The sequence below is a fragment of the Balaenoptera borealis genome, assembly GCF_965194805.1.
Source record: "Balaenoptera borealis genome assembly, chromosome: 18".
Lineage (NCBI taxonomy): Eukaryota > Metazoa > Chordata > Mammalia > Artiodactyla > Balaenopteridae > Balaenoptera > Balaenoptera borealis.
Window position 1 is genome coordinate 78,686,229 of NC_138877.1, and position 22,982 is coordinate 78,709,210.

Consider the following 22,982-nt stretch of genomic DNA (forward strand, 5'->3'; position numbering starts at 1 on the left):
CGACTGTAAAATAGAGGACTGGGGGATTGGAATCAGAGAATGAAGGCTTTAATCCAACACCGAGACCCCAGACGAGGAAGCTGAGGCACAGAGAGGTCCTAAGACTCGCGAGTCACCAAGTAACTCGGTGGCCGAGCAGGAAGCAAATAGCTCTGATTTCCAGCCTCTCCTATTTCTACGGCCTCATTCTGCAGCTCCCTATCAATAAATGGATGTTTCAGTGCTGTCTTTTTCTGTTTGGAGACATACAATTTTAATTTTTCTGTTTTATGCTTGAATCTCAGAGAACATTTTTCGAGCACTTTGTGATTTGAAAGTTGTTTCCCTGCATGTGATGCCAGTGAACCCTTAGCACGTTACCTTTTAAGTGACCAAATAGACTTTAAACATGTTTGTAAGAAAATGTTTTTCAGCTAAAGATCTCACATGATGTTTTTCAACTCAGGATGCACTTTTCCTGCTTGATTCTGAATCCCAGGTAACAGAGCTTCACGCAGCTCTCCCGACAGCCCCGCACGGCCCAGGTCCACGGGCAACACGCAGGGCGTCCAACCCCAGGGTGATTCTCTCCTCCCACGGAGGGTCTGGCCGGTCCTGTCTCCGCCGGCTTCCACCCGGTCCCCAGATGTCCGTGGGAGTTCAGGCTGATCCCCGTGTGCCGGGGCAGCTGGTTCTTCTCTCCATGTCTGGGTTACGCCATCCGGTCTGGACGCGTCCGACCTCGGCCGTGTGTTCGTTGCTCCCTCCAGAGCTCTGCCCGAGTTCTCACCACAGAGTGAGAACTTCCAAGTCCCTTCACAGACACGAGAAAGACCAATGACAGCGGGTGTTAGCTTTTGGATAAAGGGAAAGGTAACTGTTTTACAATCTCCTTCCCTTTGCTGACCTTTACCTCCTGATGCTGACTTGTCCTGCCTGAGGACGCTCGTAGGTTTTATGAAATGAGCTGGAAACATGGAGGAACACAGAGGGGGCAAGCTGAGTCTCAGCAGGGGCCCCGGCCATCTAACCTCCGCCCTGCTGGCCAGGGTACTGACACACCGAGCTCTGTGATCCTCATCCTGTTTTTAGACCCTCGATGTGTGTCTTTCTGTTGGATCTGATTCAGCTAAAAACGTGCTGTGTGTTCAGCTTCAAGACAGTCAGCGACTCTCCATGGCAAAGGCAATGTGTTTGCAGAGACCTCAGTTACAAAATTAACAAGGCAGATTTCGTTGTCTTTGGTGAGCCAAAAAAAGGACAATACAAACTCTAATGGAGGGCGACATGGGAAAGAAGACTTAAGGACGATTTGGAAGGAGATGGCTTATCATTTACTAAATTCGATTGACTAACGAGCAGTGTTGCTTCAGCTTATTCAACAACAGAAGCATCATTCTGAAATGGCAGCAAACCCCCTGAGCCGTGGCTGGGAGCCGGGAGGAGGGCGTGAAGACGAGAGAGCCTCGCGGCCAGCACGCGGCGGCCCAGCACGTCCAGGAGGCCCAGGGGCTCTGCGGAATCTCTTGTCCGAAGTTCCACCCCGTGTCCCGGCGCCTGAGGAGGGCGGGAGGTGGGGAGAGGCTGCCCAAGGCCTGTCGTAGCAGGCCCGGGGGGTGCGGGCCGGCAGGCGCTCAGGTGCCCAGAGAGGAGCAGGCAGAGGGCAGGCCCGTCCCCCGGGGGGTGAAGACCACTGCGGGCAGGACCAGCCCCGTCCCCACAGGGAGCATCTCCAGACAACTGGCCACGGGGGCCGCCGCGGAACGACTGGAGCAGGGCTGGCCCTCGTCGAGGCTACAACTGCTGCGAGACCACAGTCCAATTGTACGGGTGGCTCAGCGGCCACGGCCCTGAGCCCTGGTCCATCTGTGCTCTTCCGCGTCCACTCTGTCCTTCAGCGGACAGGAATCAGGCATCCCCGTGTCCGTGTCCCACTGCGACAAAGCACCACTAACCGGATGGCTTCGAACCACAGACATTTATTCTCTCTCAGTTCCGGAGGCTGGAGGTCTGAGATCAAGGTGCTGGCAGGGCCGAGGCCCTACAGAGGCGGAGGCGGGGCAGGGAGGACCCTTCAGTGTCGGCCTCTCTCTTCACTCTGCCCCCTCCTCCTCCTCGTCCGTCTGTGTGTCTCTCGGGAGGGCACCCACCCAGATGACGCACAATGACCACCTCATCTCAGGAACCTTGATTATATCTGCAGAGATCTTTCTTCCAAATAAGGGTTTGATGTGAACATGTCTTTTGGGGGGGCCCCCATTCGCCTCACTGCCATCCCCAACATACAGGACACACAAATCCCATCAGTTAGCGCATCACAGCTGGGTGACGACAATTTGATCCCCCTCCCTCCCGCGACTCTGACCCTCCTCGGAGCTGCTGGGGTCCCGGGAGGAGCGGAGGAGAGGGGAGGGCGCCACCCCTCCGGGAGATCCAGGCTGCACGGCGGCGGGAGGGGCGCGTGGGACCCCAGCGGCCACGGCGGGTGCCCCGGGAGTGAGGGTCCGGGTCCCACCACCAGGGAAGCCGCCAGAGCCACGGGCGCTGCTGAGAGCAGGGTCTTAGAAAGGACGCTCGGGGTGGGGGGAGACGAGGAGGACCAGTTGCGGCTCCAGAGCACCTGCGCCGAAGGGGCTGTTCCTCCCACCGCTCCCCCCAAATCAACCTCCCGCGGGAACACGGGTGCTGCACGAGGTGGCGGGGGCCTCGCCCCAGAGGAGAGCGCTGTCCAGACCCGGTGGGAACGGCGGCCAGCTCTCAGGCCTGCGCCCCTGGGATGACCGTCACGTGGAGCAAGGAGGCGGCCAGGAGTCGCCAGCGAGCAGCCCTGCCCGAGCCCCTCAGGAAGCTCCCCACCCAGCCTGCACCCTCTGGGTCCCCCCACCGAGCATCATCGGCTCTCCCGTGCCCACGCGTCTCCAGAGAATCCCGCCTGCGGCTGTCGGACAAGCACGCGGCCCACCCGATGTCACGCGCTGAGCGCAGGCCCCAGAGATGCGCCCCGAGGAGGGCAGGAGCCGGGACCCACAGCCAGGCGGCTGACGCGAGCCGTCAGTTAAGTGACGCGTCTCTGCGCTTCCCGGTCTGTGAATGGCTGAGCAGGAACCAGCGTGAGCCTCTGGGGACAAAGTGAGTGGACGTCTCAGAGCCGCGTGGGTCCTGGCGCTGAGGCCGCACGGTGGCGTGGAGCGCTGAGCAGGGCCGTGCAGATAAAGCGGGCAGTGACACGGTGGGCACACATCGGCCTGGGCACGGCCGGGGCTCCATCCTCGCCGGGAAACGAGGCGGGGCTTCTCTGCCCTCTGCAGAGGAGATTCACAAAGATATCTGCAGATTATCGGGAAAAAACATATCAGCTCCGGGAGTGATGATTTAAAATAGGTTATCTGTGAGAACCCAGGGGACACAGCACATCAAGCTAGCGCTGCCCCTGTGCTGATGGGGACCTGGGGGGGTTACTGCCAGGGCGGGGCAGCCCCCAGTGTGACAGTCAGCAAATGCCCTCGTTCTGCCCCTGTCCCAGAGGGTGACGCCACGCGTCAGGCCACAGGGAACCTAACTTGGGGGCTAAATCTGCCTTATCCTGTTCCTTAACCTTTGCATCTTTTCATGGACCCGGACGCCAGGTGGGGCAGCTCCGCCCCTGGACCCGGCCACCTGCGTGGTGACCCCGGCCCCCGTGGGCCTCCTCCAGGTCTTGTGAAAGGCACAGAGGACGAGGAAAGGAAACAGGCGCTGGGGCATCCTGCAGCCCTCCCTCCCCTGCACCTGCGGGGTCCCCACCCCAGATCCTGCAGATGAAGCGGCCTCTGTTGGTCCAGGAGCAGGACGACGATGAGGGCTGCTCAGGACGGCGCCGAGGAGAAGGAGTATCCCGGCACCTCGTGGCACCTCGTGGAGACGGGATTCCTCCTGTGGCCCCAGCAGCCGGGCACACCGACGGGCACCCAGGTCAGCACGGGCGGCCGGGAGCCCGGCCGGAGCCGCGACCAAGACGCCCTTTTCTTCCCACACCTTCAGCCTGAACACTCGCAATCCAACAGCCCTCCCGGGACTCCCTCCCCCTCCAGCTGGAGACCCTCAGCCTCTGCGTCTTCCACCAGCAACACGAGGACGCCGCCCCCCCTGCTCGTCCCCCCCACCTCTCCACACCAGCGTCCAGGGTGCAGGCGAAGGAAGCGCATCACGGGGACAACCCTGAATCCGTTCCATTCACACTAAGAAAATGAACCGCGTGCCACCTTTAGTATTTTACGATCGACAAATTATCAGCAACACCCCCCAAATCCTGACTACGCAGTGCGCTTGATGGTGCAATTACGAACTGACCTCAAATCGTGGCCTCTGAGCTTCTTAAAACGAGAACTATGATTCAAAAATTCCAGCACAAATCCCAGTGAGCATGTATGTTTATTTACAGTTGTATACGAATGTTAATACATATTATATTAACATCACAAAAAGCAGAAATTTTAAAAGGTAAGATAAATTATTTTAAAATAATTTTAGGGACTTCCCCGGGGTCCAGTAGTTAGGACTCCGAGCTTCCACTGCAGGGGGCTCGGGTTCAATCCCTGGTCAGAGAACTAGGATCCCACAAGCCACGCGGCACGGCCAAAAAATAAAAATAAAAATAAATAATTTTAACATTATCAACTTTTTTTGCTTTACTAAAATATGGCATAAATAATAGTGATTTTAGTGAGTTCCGTGCTTGAAGATGCTTCTTTATCTCTGAAACACCAGGTTTAACACTCTGTGGTACAACCATCTGACATGACATTTAAGTTCAGTTAATTCTGATACGTGGTATTTTATTTATTTATTTATTTATTTAATTTTTGGCTGTGTTGGGTCTTCGTTGCTGCATGTGGGCTTTCTCTAGTTGCAGCGAGCAGGGGCTACTCTTCCTTGCGGTGCGCAGGCTTCTCATTGCGGTGGCTTCTCTTCTTGCGGAGCACAGGCTCTAGGTGCTTCTCTTGTTGCAGAGCATGGGCACTGGGCTTCAGTAGTTGTGGCACAAGGGCTCAGTAGTTGTGGCTTGCGGGCTCTAGAGCCCAGGCTCAGTAGTTGTGGTGCGTGGGCTCAGTAGTTGTGGCTTGCGGGCTCTAGAGTGCAGACTCAGTAGTTGTGGCGCACGGGCTTAGGTGCTCCGCAGCATGTGGGATCCTCCCGGACCAGGGCTCGAACCCGTGTCCCCTGCATTGGCAGGCGGATTCTTAACCACTGCTCCACCAGGGAAGCCTTGATACTTGGTTTTAACGACTATCATGTCTGGAAAAGATTCCTCACCAGGACACGCAGATCGGAATGAGAAGTGTGTCACTGGCTGGACTTCTTCATCGCGTGGGGGTCAGTCCAACCTGCTGACCGATTCTACAGGGGATTTTGTTAAAGTTTGGGCAGTAAATCTCTGTGCTCCATGACAACCATCAGTTGCTGCTCCAGACCACTTAGAATGTGTTGCATTTTAACAATTCTAATAAATGGGCCCAACCAACTGAAACCCTCCACTTGGAATATCTTAAAACAAGTTTAAAAAGTGGATTCCCAAGTTTTTTAAGTGTTTAAGCCCAACTTACAAAAAAATAAGGGATACATATCATTCTTCACAAAAAAATCCTGTAACGATTATATAACATTTCTGAACGTTCATTTTCAAAACGTTTTCTCTGCAGACACATTTCTTTTGAAAAGTAGCTGCTTCCTCACTTGTCACTCGGGAGGTTCCCCTCGCGGCTGGCTGCGCGTCTGAACGCTGTTGGAAATGTTTGCTCAGTGGCCACTTCTCCTCAAGGGAAGACCTGCAAATTCGGACATTTATTCTTCGGTAAAATCGAACATCTGACTGTGTGCAAGCTCAGCCCTGAGGTTACAAGGCATCAGAGAGGACTTTCAGGGCCTCTTCCCATCTCCTGGCAAAATACTGTGAAGATTCCACTACTTAAAGGATAAACTGATACTTCTGCTTCTGCTTGGGCTGCGAAGGTCAAGTGGAAACGGGGGCAGCCCAGCTCCTTCCCAGGCAGGGCCGTCGCAGGGGCCCATGTGCTGTGATGTCCTGGGAAGGGGGGCAGCGAGGGGGGCACATCCGAGACGATGCGAGGCCTGTGGTCCCGGAGGAGCCGTGCCCCACAGACCCCCGCGGGGCAGCTGAGACGCAGGAAGAGCGGCCTGGAGACCCCGAGAGAAACGCTGGGCCCCTCACTCCTCTGGGGGCCGGCATGTGGGGCCCCCTGTGCCCCTGCTGGGGACACGCAGGAGCCAGGCCCCCTTGCCCGCCGACCGCAGGGCGGAGGCTTGTCCGGGGGACCCCTCCCCACACGTACGGCTGGCGTCCCCGACACGCGGGCGGCATGGCGCCGCGCCCCACGGCAGGGCTCTCAGGGTTCGGAAAGCTTTGCACGCCGATGTTTCTGAGCATCCTTCCTCCCCCTCCGCAGCCCCAACCTGTGACCCCTCCGGTCCCTTGTCGGGGGCTCCCAGCTCCCACCCGTGGTGCCGGGGTCACCGGGGCCCCCAGGGCTGGAGCACACAGCTCAGCCCTTCTGGAATCTGCCCTGAAGCCTTGGGTGGACCACGTCAGGCTTCAGGATGCCCTCAAAGGGCTTGGCGCTTCCTTGAGGGGCAGGGGTCAGGCGCAGCTTCTCTGGGCGCCCAGGCTGGTGGGGTGACCCCAGCCAGCTCAGGCCTGCAGCCCCCAAAACGAAGCGGCCTTCCCCCAGCCCCACCCTTCATGTCAGGGCATCTAAGGGAAGGACCCCAGCTCTCCACCAGGTAGGGTGGGCAGCACAGGCTGCAGGACGTGGCGGCCCGTCAGGTGTGGGCGGAGGCTGAGACAGGCCACCCCGGCCCGAGCATCCCCGCGGGCAGGGGAGCCGCAGGCCCCTCCCGGCACACGAGCCCAGCTTTGCGAGAGGAGGGTGAGTAGAGGGGCGCTCTGACGGCAGAGGCCGGCCCGCACTCCCGGTGGGCACAGACGCAGGCTCTCGGGCTCTCTGGCGCCCCTCGGGGGGACAGGCTTAGCTTACCGGTGGAAACCGGGGAACGTGTGAGAGAGCCAGTCGAAAGCGCTTGTCAGCAGCATGAATCTGGGCTCCAGCCAAGTTGCTATGCGATTTTCCCCGGCTGCATTTTTATTAAAACCTTAAACCGGAATAAAGGCCGAGAGATGATACAAATTTATTTCTCTTCTTGAAGAGACACCTGGCAACACGTCCACAGAACAATATCCATAATCACTTAGTCAAATTTCCATACCATTTGACTCAATTTTCTGGAAAGCAGAGGCTTATTTTCGGCGCAGAGAGATCCGTGTGTGATTCACGCCCCCCTGCGCCCCAAGCCCCCGCGGAGCTGGGCGAGGCCGGCGGGGAGGCTGCGGCGGCAGTGCCCCGGCCCCGAGCGCCTTCTCCAGGCGGGCGGCGGGATCTGACCCAGTGTCCCCGGGGGCCCCGGTCCCCGTGCGCAGCTTTAGCACCTGGCGGCCCGCTCTGGCCGGGCTTGGCGACCTCAGCCACCTCACCTCCTGAACCTGGGTCGGCCCGCAAAACACACAGCAATGGAAACACCTCCGGGGCGGCTGGAGGGGAGGGAAAGCGCGGGCGCTGCCCGGTAGCGCCGGGGTCCGTCCCAGCCTTCCCGCCCCACGCTGGGTCCCCGGCCCACAGCCCTGCTGCCACTGCAGTTTCTGTCGCGCTCCCCCCTCACGTGGCTGTGGTGCCTCGTGACCCAATTTGAGTGTGACTGTGGCCATTTGATCGAAGGGCTCTTTTCGCAACAAGCGGGATTTTCAGCTTGGCTGTTTCCTTCTGCCCTGCAGAGCGTGCAGGACACACCCTCCCCAGTGACAGAGCCGCACGCTGGGAATTCTGCCGGCGACGTGGTCCAAGGCTAAGCCAACAGGCGGGAGGGCGGCAGGTCCGTCCAGCCCGAGGACGGCCTTCGGCCTTCAGCCTCGGCGAGTGGCCTCCTGCGCGGGGGGAGGGCTGGCCTGCGTGGGCCCGGGCAGGGGCTTCTCTCCACTGAGCGCACGGCCCCAGGACCGCGGACCTCGTGCGCCGGGCTCTGCATGCAGCTCCCCAGCCGCGGCAACCTAAAGCTCAGAATGATTACCACCTTCTGGGTGAAACGGCGGCCCTGCCCTCCCGGGGCCGCGCGGGGCACCCGCCTCCAGAGATGGCTCAGCCTGCAGCGGGCTCTCCCCTCCCCGCCCCAGCACGCGGCCCCCCGCTCCCCGAAGCCGCTGCCGACTCTGGTTGGTGAGACCCTGCTCGGGGGCGACAGGCTGCCTGACCCCCTGCGGTCAGCGCCTCCGTCTTCCAGGCCCACAGCCCCTCCTGAGTGAGCCCCTCGACCCGGCCCGGCCCGGGCTCCTCTCGGAAGCGACTCCACAACCCACGACTCGGCCTGATTACCTGATGGCTCCTAAGTCAAAGGGCGTTTCTGTCCCCAAATCTGGAGTGGCGTTTTCTAGAGTGGCTTCTACTGCAGAGTCATCTCTGGAGAAATGCTTCAGATAAATTAAAAGCAGGGTCCAAGGTCAAAAAGCTTCGGGCAGTTTCTCCGGGAGATACACAATACATCGTCATTTCTGGGAAGCTCTGCAGTAGAGAAACCTGCTTCAAATTTCTGATTGTATGAATCTTTAAACTGAAATTAAACGTAAATCCTAAGAAGTTCTGACCTTCGCCCTGGGTCCATCTCTGCACAGCCAGCGCCCCTGACGCCCCTTTTCTTCTAAAGGGACTCTGCACCCACAGGAATCGGATGTGGCTAAAAACTGAAAGGATGCATCACGCAAGCAGCAAGGGGGGCGCTCCCTCTGGATCTGCACTGAAAGTCGCACGCGGTCTGATTTCTTGGTTTCACTGATTAAATAATTCATATACTGAAGCACAAGCTCTGCCAACCCCCAGCCCCCGAACCTGGCAAGTGAACTATGTCTCTTCATAGACAATCAGGAAAGAACCAACACATCTGAAAGATAATTGCTTTTAATGTTCTAAGTTTTCACTTACGCAACATAATAAAGGCAGTTTTATGTGACTTGATATGACATTTTTACAAAAAATGTCCCCCCAGCATCTGGGCAGTAGTATATAAATATTTACAATGAAAAAATAGGCAAGGAAAAAGGAAATCTTCATTGTTCAAGACGATTTCTTTCCAATGCTAACCAGAATCTTGAAAATAAAATACTTCATTACCTTTCTTAGTCATCCATATTTACATGTTGATTCAGCTGATGGTTCCAGGAATCTAGGCTTAAGGAGGTTTTGTTCTAATCACTCCTGCTCTTTTTCTACACTATTTTCCAAGTTATCTGAGAGTAAATTAAATATAAAAATGTAAACTTTGAAGGAAGAGAAAAAAAGAACACGTGTAAATGCACTGATAGAAAGGTCCTTACAGAGGTTAATATTTTACAACACTAAAAACCAAAATAAAATACTCTATATATTTCTTTAGTAGGGACATTTGGTTTCAATTTAATTTGATTATATTAACAAAAATTGCCTCTAAAGAGGATGCCAAAAAAATAGCAACGATGTTACCATCCTAACTGATGAATATCCATCACCCTAATTCTCTCTAAAAGAAACTGTGGTTTTTTTCAAAAAGTGACAAATATGAATTACATCACAGAGAGCTTAAAAGCCTCAACAAAGTGTTGTATCTTTTAAATATGAAGACTTTAAAAAATAAATTTGAATAGTGCAAGCCAGCCTCTTTAACGTAGTGATATTACAAATATATTCAACTCCAACATAGGAAAGCACGACTCTGCCGCCGCCCGACGCCGGGCTGTCGAGGTTGCCGGGATCGAGGGCAGCAGGCGGTCCCCGAGGAGGCGATGCGAGCGTTTCCATGACGACGCCTCCAGGGGTACCTGCCGCCCTGCGGCCGGGGCCTCACGTGTGGGAGCTGCGCCGGCCCCTGGCGCCCAGGGACACGCGGAGCCGCGGCTCCCGGGCGCGGTAATGCTCGTTGAAATCCAGCCTGAAGCTCAGGAAGCGCAGGCTCTCATCGGGGCTGGTCGTCAGCAACACCAGGAACTGCTGCACGATGCCCTGGAGAGACGAAGGGGACACACGCCCATCTCAGGTCCAGAAAGGAACTGCCCACACAACCGCCCCGCCTTTAACCCCCTCCGGCGTTATTTCCACCAACACCCACCCTAGCGGTTGTCCCTGGGACCAGAGTTCACCCAGCCAAGGGCAGCCCCACGGGGAAGAGATGCCCATTTCCACAAATGCAAATTCACAACAGTAATTTCATGGAAAAGAACTAACCAACAGATTTTTCCTTTTTGCCCCTAAGTTCTACAAGAACTAGCAAAACAGCAAAGCAACTGGTGGGAAAACATCCTATTTTTAAAATTTTGAATAGATAACTTCAGTGTGACACTTTTCACCGTTCACATGAGTTATGAAAGAGTATTTAATCATAAAGCCCTGACGGGAGGACAAATTGAGAACACCAGGAACAGACACGTGATGTAAACCACGGCCTTGGGGTCCCGGTGCCTTTGGGGGTGTGGGGGGGTGGTTTGCAAAGATGACGACAGAGTGTGAGAGATGTTCACTCAACTTTAACAGAACAGAATTCCCAACTGCTTCTGTCCGGGCTGAGTCACTGAGTGAGGACACCCCCCATCCCTGTCAAGCCCCCACCCGTCTCACGCCAGCTGACCGTCACCTGCTCAGGGGAAGCACTCGGGAAAACTCTGATCAGCAGAGAAAAGGTCACCAACACACCCTTGTCCATCCTTCCCAAACTCTCGGGGTGGACACTGCCCCCCACCCTTGCTTCTGGTGGAGCTCCTGGAAGCTGGGACGCGTGCAGACGTGTATATGTGACACGAGTCACTTTACACTGAGCGAACACACTGCCTGCGTGCGTGTGCGTGCGTCACCGTCTCTCTGGGTGAGGAGGACTTAGGAGAAAGTCCCTAAGGAACCGTGCTGCTCAAAACACTGCCAGGGCTTCTCGCGAGCGTGAAACTGCAACACGCTGACGAAGGACGCCTCCACCAGGACACGTGAGGCCACGTCTTCCCGCGGGGCCGGGCCCAGGGCCGCTCACAAGCAGCAAAGCACGGACGGCTGTTAAGACTCTATAGTGTTTCAGCCACCGACACAAAGAAGACAGCAAAGGACTTACATGTTCAAGACAAGAAGTCTGAACGGTAATGATTTACAAAGATCAAGGCTGTAATGAATGTTAAGTAGTGCTGGGATTACATTAAGATTACTTTTTAAAACCTGTATTAACTGTACCGGGAAAACATGTAAGCACTGCTGTCCTTTTAGAGACCAGCACTTGGACACGTTTTAAGCTACTGAGTACTCCTCCGCAGCTGGGCAACTACCTTAATCAACAGCACGAACCTAACCACGAGGCACCCATTTCTGAGGATTATGAACCCGCACCACATATGCGACCTGGGTCAAGACGGCGCTTCGTCATCAAAACACCGGCCCAATAAAGATATTTTTGCATTGGACACAAACCAGTCATTACCGCCATTTATGAAACATGTTTTCAACAAAAAGGTAACAGGAGGCCAATGCCAAAGTGAGGTCACTTACAAAAGGGACAAATTTACCCCTTAGTTATGCTGAAGAAAAATTCAAAATTAGAAAGTATGAGGACCTTGGGAAGCAAACTAGATGCCTAGGGAACAGGGTCGTGACGTTTCATTTAGGATTTTGAACCAATGAACACATAGCACAAAAACATAATTTTTAAAAGTTTGGGGTTCAACGCTTGATTTGTCTAATTAGTTACCAGCCACTGAGTGGAAGAACTCTTCATAAAATCTTTTCATCTCTATTTCCATCACTAAAATCACCTCGAGAAACATGAAATCAGAAACCAAACCCTCAAAAGAGACAGACAAAGCAGAGCGCGCGGCCTCCGCGGCCCAGCAGCCCGAGGCCCGTCCCGCAGCAGCTCCCCGCGTGTCCGCACAAGAGGGGGCCGCACAGCCGCGCCCACCAGAGCGGCCACGGGAAGGAAGGGCCACCAGAGGTCGGACAGCAGCGAGGGCAAGGCTCCCACCCAGCGGCAAAGGCTGGACCGACTGAACGACGGCCCTTCCGTCATCCGGCACCGAGCGTCAGTTACGGGAGGAGAGCAGCGCGACGCGGGCGGCACCCCGTCGCTGGACACGCACCTGGTAGAAATGCGTCAGTAGGCGCAGCTGGGAGCACAGCCTCGGTATCGACTCCTGGAACTCCCGGACCCTCTGGTTCTCCTGCTCTTCTTCTGCGGCCGTCACCCCCCACTGGCCCTGAGAGTCAGAGGGAAGCAAACGGGTTAGACTCTGGATGGAAGACGCCGGGGGGTGGGGCTGAGGTGGGTGTCAGTGGCGGGGGCTGACTTCCGCCCCTCTGTGCTGCTGGAAACGTCCATGATCGCCTTCTGATGCCAAAATGTTCTCTAGCTTACTTTTTTCAATTAATAACATACCTTGGAAGTATTTTACATCAATACACGTGAGTACACGTAGAACTCCCTCACTGTTCTTGACAATGTTCATTGGCCACAGTGCTACATTCTGTGACATCCAACAATTCAGACGATTTGTCACAGCTCACCAGTCTTCTGCTATTACAAACAATGCTGTAATAAACAGCCTTGTATCTGTCTGTCATTTTGTACGTATTTCAATGCAGACAGTTTACGTGTCTGTAAACTGAACCCGACGGTTCAAAGCACTGGCACCCTCACACGTTGCATTAACTCCTGACTTGAATGGGAACGCTTCTTACCATTTCCCTTAGCTGTGATGCATGTAAAAGACTGTTTTCGGGCTTCCCTGGTGGCGCAGTGGTTGAGGGTCTGCCTGCTGGTGCAGCGGACATGGGTTCGAGCACTGGTCTGGGAGGATCCCACATGCCGCGGAGCAACTGGGCCTGTGAGCCACAACTACTGAGCCTGCGCGTCTGGAGCCTGTGCCCCGCAACAAGAGAGGCTGCGATGGTGAGAGGCCCGCGCACGCGATGAAGAGTGGCCCCCGCTCGCCGCAACTAGAGAAAGCCCGCGCGCAGAAACGAGGACCCAACACAGCAAATAAATAAATAAATAAATTCAGCTCACTCAACAGTTGTTTGCTAATTTAAAAAAAAAAAAAAAAAGACCGTTCTCGGTCACTGGTGAAGCTGACTAGCTGCTTTCCGGCCAGCACACGCAGGAAGTATCACAGGATCATTTCTATCAATTAACCTGGTAAATTACATGAATAGATCTCTTGAACCCCTGCATTCCTTAAATAAACCCCAGTCTTGGTGAATTATTCTCTCAATATTCTGTTAAATGTTTCCACTGTGTTTTCTGTAAGACTTTCTCCATCACCGTTCACAACCTAGGTCTGGTGTAAAGATTCTCGCATCGGGTGCCAACCTCACAGAGCTTCGCAAGCGGGCTCTGGGCGCTTCCACCCCCCGCGGCTGGACTGGCGCCCGAGCACAGCACTCTCCACGCCGAGAGGTCCGGCCGCTCCCTTCCCGGCGGCAGAATTTGCCCCCTGTCCTGGGGTCAACGCTAGCAAGTCCAGAGAAAGCCCTTCGTCTCCCTCCCGTGTGCAGGCTGGCCTCGCGGATCCGAGCAAGCCTGCAGGCGGCGTTTCCTCCCCGCCTCGGTGTGTCTGTCTTCCCCCCACGGCCTCGTGGGCGGGTGCCCGGCTTGTTCTGCTCCCCCTGGGCCTGGGACGCCCTCCGTCCACGCTCACCCTCATCTCACCGGGGCCCTCCTCCTGCTGCCCGGCCGCCTCCGGGTTTCGGTGCTTGCCCAGTGGCTTCAGCGGGCGTGTGGGTGACTCTCTCCCCGTTTATTTCCGTCGGCACGAGGGTTGTGCATTTTCAGAATCGCGTCCTGGGGTTCCGCAGCCTGAGAGACACGGGTCACCCCTAGTGCCCCCCCCGGACCTCCCGCCGTGGCGGGTCCTCACCGCAACCCCACCTTCCATCACAAGCTGGCCCTGTCCTCTCTACTGCCTTGTGCCCTCGACGGCAACCTGCTTCCCTTCGGACAACTTCAGTACCCGGTGCGTCGTCCATCCTTTCCACTCTGTCCTGTCTCTTCCGTCCCAGAACCTCCCGACCAAGCAGGTCTGCCCAGACGAGCCCTCAGCCGTGGGCGAGCAGGTGACAGGTCCAGGGGGCAGCCCCAGACCAGAGGTTACCCAGAGGCCTTTCCTCTGATGAGGTGGGTTTAGCCCCGTTACCTCTGTTGATAGGACAGACACGTCTGGTCTCACTGTCAGCATATCAATGAGACGCTTTCTGGTCTACCTGACGGTGGTCATCTTTTACCATATGGTCTGTGTTTCTTCTGATAACCGGAAGACTTCTAAGTTTGTTCCAGTGATTACCTTTAAAAGGATACCTTCATAAAACGGGCCATCCCTGCGCTCTATTTCTTCAGACAGCGTTAACAACCAACCTGAGCGCAAATGGTGAGCGCCCCCCTTCTTGCTGCCTGATTTTAGACGACATTATTTTCATGTCTGTATCTTTTAATATATGTATACCTGTTTTACTTACTTCGTGAGCTTTAAAAAATATCTTTTGATGCTGGGCTTTAAAAGATGAAGTAATTACTAAAGTTGTATTACTTTCTACCTCTTCTTCCCCTACCACCTCTTGTCTTTTCAAACAAATTTTTTAAATATTCTATCTTACTGTAGTACAGCGCGTATAAAAAAGCACGAGAACCCTCAGTGGGGAGCGCGATGCATCGTCACAACGCGGTATACACCTCACAGCTGGGCTGACACGCACGTTCACGTCAGCAGCGCAGCGGCCGCGTCCAAACACTTTGTCTTGTATTTGCGACCAGGTAACGATTTTACATAGTTAAATTCAACTTTGTTTTATAAATAAAAGCTATCCCTGGGCTTCCCTGGTGGCGCAGTGGTTGAGAATCTGCCTGCCAATGCAGGGGACGCGGGTTCGAGCCCTGGTCTGGGAGGGTCCCGCGTGCCGCGGAGCAACTAGGCCCGTGAGCCACAACTACTGAGCCTGCGCGTCTGGAGCCTGTGCTCCGCAACAAGAGAGGCCGCGACAGTGAGAGGCCCGCGCACTGCGATGAAGAGTGGCCCCCGCTCGCCGCAACTAGAGAAAGCCCTCGCACAGAAACGAAGACCCAACACAGCCTAAATAAATAAATAGCGTTCCCTTTAAAAAAAAAGAAAAAAAAAAAAAAAGCTATCCTTAATGATTAAAAGCAAAAATGAAACCAATTAATCCAACTGGGTACTGAGCTGGTGGCAAAACCTTACGGGAAGAGCTATTTCAGGGAGGTCACCTTGCGGTAGCGGACACGTGGCTGGGAAATTGCACGGCTGCTGCACTGTGGGGGGAGGGTCAGGATGCCTGTTCTGAGACCGTGGTGTGTACAGGTGTGTACAGGTGTGTACAGGTGTGTGGGGGGCAGGCGGAGTCAGGGAACAAACTGCTGGGCGAGCTCCTGCTAGAAAACAAGATTTCCAATTGTGAGACAGAAAAAAGAAAGAAAGAGAAGGCCTTTAGCCCTAAATCTGAATTGGACGTATTATCACACACGGTTCTGAGAAGTGGGAAGAAAGCAGAAAGCTGAGGGCAGGGACTGCAGGAGGAAGAGGCGCCCGGGAGCCCCAGCCCGGCGGCAGCAGCAGGAACGCGGAACGCCGAGGCCCCGACCAGGCGCCCCGGGCGCTCCGAGCCGCCCTGCACAGCCCCTCCGCCTGCGGGGGCCTCGGGTCTGATGACGCCGCAGATCGTCGGCCTCACGAACGCTAACCCTTCCTTGGGCACACTCGCAGCTCGCAGCTCTTCCCTCTCCCGCGGACCCGAGCGCATTTGAACAAACACGTCGAATAACCTGCCTTATCAGGCGATCCGCTCCGAGGCGCTGGCGGGTAACAGTCTGTCACCACCCCAAGAATAAGCATCTTGAAAAAGTGAAAGACTGTACAGATTATATCCGATACAAGAAATCCCATAAAGACTCAAACTCATTCAATAAATCTTGGTACTTCAAGGTCATGAAGGACATGAACTACTTCAGTAAGGTCACTGAAAATAGCCGACGTGCAGAAATCCGGTTCCCACGGGTATACATGTGTCCACCGGCTCCAGATGAGAGCGATGCGGAGTCGGGCACCGCCCAGCGGAGACACCGAAGCAGACGCACGTCCCGACGCTTACCGAGGAACGCTGGCAGAGACCAGCGCTTCCCGTGACCGCCGCCTTCATTTATTTTTAAAGCTGAGGACAATGGTGATGGTGCCCGCTCCCTGTAAAGAGTCCCCAGCCGCTCAGGACCCCGGCCGCGCGTGGATACGACCACAGCCGCAGCGACATTTCAGCGGCAGAGTCTCTGCTGCGCTGGTAACTACTGCGGCAACAGTCCACTATCTAAACGGATAAGCCCACCAGCACCGAAACCGTACCTCGGCTTCACGCTGCTGCCTCCTCTCCTCAAACCGCAGGCGTCTCTGTAGCTCTTCCAGGGCGGCTCTGTAGATGGCATCTTGGGTGTTCTGAAGCTCGATGATTTGGTCAAACACGGCCCTCAGCTGGTTTAAAAGTGCCTGCGGAGAGAAGACAAGTTTTTTCTTTTTATGAACAGAGCCCCCAACACGCTTACTACTAAGTTTTTCAAACAAAATATTGACACTTAGTGAAATTCTCAAGGCGCTCTTTAGCTGTTCATTCATGCATCCGCAGACACTGACTGAACACCCGGTCCTGGCAAACACGCGAATTCTGAATCACCATAGCAACAGCAAGCAGACAGAGCCCAGGCTCTCGGCCGAATCACCTCCCATCCTCACCGACACCTGGCAACCCAAGGTGCTGCCCAACTCCAAAGTGTGGAGCACGGAGCTGCGTCCGCAGTGGGACTGCTCGAGGATTAGAAAGGGATGGGAAAACACTTTTTTTTTTTTTTGGTGGCACATACCAAAACCAGACAAGGAGAATATGAGAGAGGAAATTCTTTAAAAAGTATAAAAAACAAATTCTGCAAGGTTTTTTAGAAAAAGGTATCATGTTTTACACCAGGAATGAAAGGATGGTTTTAAACCAAGGGCGACAGTGCGTCTCCCTAATTCACGGGGCTCCTCAGGGCACACGCCTACCGCAGGTGATTCATTCTTTCTCTAGTGTGGCATGGAAAGGAGGAGACCACAGCCCACAGTCTCGTATGTACACCAAACGATATCCGCGCACCATACACACCCTAACCCAGGGCTGTACGGCGAGCACCACGACACCGGCGCCAGCGGAGGGGAAGGGGCGGGGGGCTGGACGGTAACAAGAGAGCCAGCACCCAGGGGGGGTCTTCCGTGGGCAGCAAGCCCCGCGCTCGGCTCAGAGCTGCCTGCTCCTGGTGGGGCCCCAGCCGCAACACGGAATCAAAACAAAAACTGGAGACGACTTTCTAACAAGGATTTATTTCTTCTAGTTTGTTTCTTTATTGTAGTCAAATAAAAATTTACTATTTTTGGAGCTGGGGCGACTTACTGCTGTTTACTCCAAGCTAAGAGTGCAATATGTGCTTCTGTTATCAGCAATCTGTTCAGACGGGGCGACTACAGAAGTGCCTTCTGTGCTGATACCGGTTTGCAACAATTTACAGTGTGACTCAGGATTTTTCTCAAGAATGCACAAACAGAAATTACAAAAATGTATACACACACCTGTCACAACCTCCAACTTCAAAATTACGTGTATCAAACAGCCTTGTTTTTCTTACTAAGTGACGTAAGAAAAATACATTTAATTTGTCAATAACAGACTGCCTTAATTTGTTTTATATATTGGGTTTCTTAAAAAACAAAAACCTTCTAGTGATTACTTTGAACAAACCATCAAATTAAAAGTAAAACCCTCAGCAGACGGACCATTTCAGAAAAGAACATTAGAGCCTTCAGCAAACAACTCCTTCCATGAATTTAGCCAGGACCAACTCACATGTAAACATTTACTATCATGAGAAAATTATGCTACAGGCAAAAATATTTTCTCCCTTGGATTCTGTTCATCTCCGCAGACATCTTTAGCAAGGAGCAGCGTGGCCTCCAGCTGTCTACAATGGCATTTCCACAGGTGCAAACGGGCAGAGACGCCGCTACTGGCAGGTGCATGTGCTCTCTATTCGCCAGCCCGGGGACAACCCTCAGCCCTTCACACGTGTTCTAAAAAGCATTAGATCTAACGATCGTAAATCTCCCCGCCAAACACACACACACAAGATGACTTTTAACTGTTTAAAACCAGTAGCAACTCACATGTGCCAGGCACTATGGTGACGGCTTACGAGCAGCACACAATTTAACTCTCACAAACGTAGGGAAGAGAGTGAAGTGTCGCGCTCTTTCAGAACACGGGAACGCTGGGGCCAAAGGCTGAGAAGCGGGACAGAGCCTTAGGCCCACCTGCCCGCAGTGCCCCGTGCCGTGCGAGTGGACGAGGACACGGTGGCAGCGAACGCCCGCAGCCCGTCCGGTCGGGCCCTGGACACTCATCTACCTGGACCGAACACAAGCGTGTCAGCAGGCAGACCCCTCACAGGACCTGCCCGTGGTGTCAGCCTGATACAGACGAGGTGCAGTGAGCGAGGCTGAAAGCCCTGAGGTGTGTGCTTCTTAAGTTCTCCTTACGCTCCAAGTATCTTAAATTACTCCTGTGCCGCTGTTTCAATATATTTATAAAACATTCTATATAGAAGCATCTTTAATCTGAAGCATCTATAAAGAAGCACATATGATCAATAATTCTCTAATAATGAAATCTGGCATATCAAAATACCCGTTTTCCCAGCCATGGATGGCTAACCAGATATACTAAAAAAATCAGACAAGTATAGCTGATTCACTTTGTTATACAGCAGAAACTAACATACCATTGTAAAGCAATTATACTCCAATAAAGATGTTATAAAAAAAATGATAAAAAAACAGCACTAAGATACAATTTCTCACCTATCTATCACACTGGCAAAAATTTAAAAGTATGACAACATGTTCTGTTGGCGAGGCTGTAGGAAAATGCACTCTCATGCGCCTGCTGTTGGGAATGCAAATGCACACAACGCTTCTGGCAGGGATTCTGGCAATATCTAATAAAGCTATCTACCGAAAAAAAAATCAGACAAAACAGAAGCCCTTTCAAGCAGCGTGTTCCCACAGAAGGACCCCTGCAGCGGGTGGAGGTTTAGGGGGAAGCAGCCCTCTGCAAGCCTGAAACGTCTTTAAAGTCACACATTTAACGTCAAAAACGCACTTGAAATTTTGCTTCCTACTTCGCATTTGTCTCAAGTGAAAGCAAAGTGTCCCTTATTTTCCCAGATCTCTGAATAAAATCTAAGCTCCGGGAAGACTTGCCACACGGAACGTGCAACTTTCAGCAGAGCCTACGGGAAGCAGTGTCAGCAAACGAGCAGGGGTTTATCCAGACAGACAGCCTGTCCCGACTCTGCCGCCAGAGGCTCCGGAAGGCCTGGCCTGCGCCCACACCCCCTGAACTGAGGGATGGGCTCTGAATGCTTGTTCTCGCACTGCCGTCCCTCAGGACGACTCCCCCCTGAGCAGCACGCGAGGACATCACTGCCACCCCAGGAGGTGGATGGGCGCCACCGGTCTTCACCCTCTCATGCCCAGTTCAAGGCACGTTCTCACCTGAGCACCACCGCTCCAAGCCTGATGGGAAACACCACGCTAGCAGCAAGCCTGCCCCCGATGGGAAACACCACGCTAGCAGCAAGCCCGTCCCGACTACCAAGGCTGTGGCTGCACCGGGGGACGAGCCCGAGGGAAGGACTGGCTGACCGTCCGCTCTCGTCTTACCCTGGAGTCGGCGTCCAGCAGACAGCGGGAGATGACGGTGTCCAGGAAGGCCTCGTGCGCGGCGATGATGTGGTCCAGGTCCTGGGCCTGCTGCACTTTGTTCCACAGTTCATCCCAAGAGCACTCAAGCACCTGGAAATGACGAGAGCCTGACGGAGAAGCCGGCGCCACGCTGGCACGGCGCCTTCCATGAAGCACAGCACGAAGGCCTGAGACAATATGACCTCAACCAGAATCAAGGGCTGACTCGAACGTACCTCAAATGTAATGTAATACTGCATCTGATGGATGAAATGGACCATCTCGGAAGCCAGAATGTGACAGTGGTGCAGCACCCCAGAGAATTCTGCAAGAGAGCCGGACACACCGCCGTCGGACACCAGCACAGCCCGCCCTCCTGGCCACCTGCAAGCTGTCTTCCCCAAAACTCCCTCACTTTCACTCTCGACCCCTAAGGCAGAAAACAGCCTTTCCAGAGTCCATCTCTGTGCTATTTAAACACGTATTTAGCCACCTCGTCATGCAGTGACAGATTACGGAATATAAGGATCTAACAAGAAATGGCATAAAATGAAATAACTGTATTTGAAAATTAGAGAAATTCTGTTTTACAATAATGCAGTATCTTGAATAAATATAAGCTCAATTTTATGGTTTCTTTACAATCAGTCAGTCTGCCTACTGTGTGTGAGACTTTTACTATTCCCTAGCTATTTGGCGACAAAAATGACATTTCCCTAAGTACCGAATGTGACCTTGTCACCTGAGAGAAACATGAACTTGGAGGGGGGTGGGCAGGGCCCAGACTCCACTCCTGTTCTTTGTGAGATTATAAAACCAGGAAAAGGCTGGAAGGTCACCAGGGAGCAGCCATTCTCTGCTTGGACTTTTCATTTTTGTTCAGAGACTCCGCTGGACTATTATGGGCTACTACTGTCCCTGAAGGCTCTGTTGGGGGAACGACTTTAATATGGGCCAGACTGGACATATTTCTGTTACCACTCCAAGGGCCTTCAATTAGCTACCTGCATAACTCACTTGTCGCTGCATGCAGTTATTTGAGAAATCATTCTTGTCCCTTCCTCAAAGGGTAATGACGGAGTGACGTATAAACAGGTGTGAAAAAAACAATAGTGGTGCTATATACTTGAAAAAATACTGCTTTCTACAAGCTGAGGACTAAGCGACACTTGTGGGGATTCTGCCTTGTCTAATAGGTCCTCCTCCGCCAGGGAAGAAACAGCATGGCCACCTCAGAAGACCGGCACAGGCTCCAAAGCCTGACGTCCCCCATACCATCAGGAATCTGCAATCCATGAATACGGTTAATATTCTTCTGAAAGACAGCTATAAGCTTCCTATTTCATTTGTAAGTCCAGAGTGAAGGATGTACTTTTCCTACTAAAACCATCAGAGGGGCTAAGACTTCCAGTCTAGCACTCAAAGTCTATTTAACTGAAATTACTTTTCCATGTAAAAAGGCGTAAGAACATGCTGTTTCAGCCATATTCATCTGCATTATGGTTTAGGTAAGCTTCTCAGAGAAGTAACCCCAGTGCGCAACTCCATCTGGGGTTTAACCAGAGCTGGAACGGCGGGCTGTCCTCCCCCGACGCCAGGCAGTCCCCCTGGAGAGCCGTCCGTGCACATTCAAACATCCCACAGGCATGCGGGCACGTGCCAGTCCGGTTCTCCACATCTTTCTCGGTGTGATGTGATTTCTTCGTAGAGCGGCAAAGTTCCATGAAACGGTCTGTGATACGAAATAGTCTAGAAACGCCTTGTGGAAGGGTCTGTTTCTTTAGCGTTCTTCACGTCACCACAAACTCCGGGTGGACCTTTCCCGGAAGCCCAGCGTCTCTGAGGCCTCGTCCAGCACAATCTCACCACTGCTGAAGGCACGGCTCTGCCCGCACTCACAGCAAACGGGGGCGGCCTGCTTCCCAGCCTCGTGCGACGGGTCTGCAGTTTACACTAACCCAGCCTGACATTTTCCCACCAAAGAAAGTTTAAGATCACAGACAGAACGGTAGGTCTCATCCCGGCTCCCGGCGGATGACCTGAGAACACTGACGCCCCAGGTGCCTCGGGGCCTGGGTCAGTGCAGGAGCAAGAGCACACCTGCGGCCACTCGCCAGCCTCCGGCTCCAGGACAGTCTTCCACACGTTGGGGAAGAAGCGCGACTCCAGGTTCCACTGCTCTGTGTAGTGTGGGTCTCCTCTAAGTATCACCTAAGCTGAAGTCTTTTCCTCCTGCCCAGATCTGTCTTGGGCTGCAGATTCATTTACCCTTAAAAACATCTCACACAGATGCACCTGACCTGGCAGCCGGCCCCCGCTCCTCCCGCAGTGCCCAGAAGCAGAGGCCCAGGCGTCCACCCCGGCCACACCGCCCAGCCCACGGCCCTCAGCCCCGAGGCTGCTGGCAACCCGGGCTGCATGAGCCTTGCACACCGTCACGGTGGACCAGGCTGCTGGCCTCCCTGCTCACCCCTCGGGGCGGACCCTCTCTGGCCCCCGCTGCACTGAAGTCACACCGGCTCACATGGCCTCGAGGCCCGTGGACCTGGCCCAGCCCCCCTTCTGGACACGCTCTTCTGCCGGGCCCCCAGCCGCTCTTCCCATCTAACGCCCTCACCTCCAGATGCCAGCCCGGGAGCCCCTCCATCCTATGACGCCACCTGGTGGGGGTCTGCCTCCCATACTCCCACAGCACCTGGTCTTTCCCACTTCAAACGACGATCAAAGTGCCCTAAGCACCTGCGGACACGTCCAGCTGGCCTGCGAGACAAGACGCTTCCTGACCACAGGGACCCTTCTGCCACATCCACCAATGGATTACCAAGAACGGGCAGCACCAAGTAGGCCAATCATTATTTACTGAATGAATCATTTCGATCCTCAAAATTTAAGGAGACAGTCTGCATCATCTATGTCTTGACTATTTCATTCACATCCCTTTCAAAAGGTTTCCATGACCAAGGCAAATTTGGCAACAGTGTTAAAATATGTGTTATTTTCTTTATAGTCTTCAAGTACTACCAAATGTATTTTCACTCTAGAAAAACCATGTGTTCTCGAGTCTGAAGTGAGCACGGAGGACAGCATCTTTAATGCACCCTCCCTCGAAGATAAAGCCTCTGAGAGTGAAGGGACCCGAGGG

The 22,982-nt window shown here is 53.9% G+C and overlaps 1 protein-coding gene across 2 annotated transcripts in view; it reads right to left on the reverse strand.

The window, feature by feature from the left end:
- Positions 1–8,961: 8,961 nt before the first annotated feature.
- Positions 8,962–22,982, reverse strand: part of TUBGCP3 (tubulin gamma complex component 3) — a 61,279-nt gene continuing 47,258 nt past the window's right edge. For both annotated transcript variants that reach the window (XM_082365845.1, XM_082365844.1), the window contains exons 18-22: positions 20,077–20,165; positions 19,820–19,951; positions 16,421–16,561; positions 12,161–12,277; positions 8,962–10,052 (exon numbers count right to left, since the gene is read on the reverse strand). In XM_082365845.1, the coding sequence (XP_082221971.1) occupies positions 9,894–10,052; positions 12,161–12,277; positions 16,421–16,561; positions 19,820–19,951; positions 20,077–20,165 (638 nt within the window). In that variant the 3' untranslated portion in view covers positions 8,962–9,893. The remainder of the gene's footprint in view (positions 10,053–12,160; positions 12,278–16,420; positions 16,562–19,819; positions 19,952–20,076; positions 20,166–22,982) is intronic.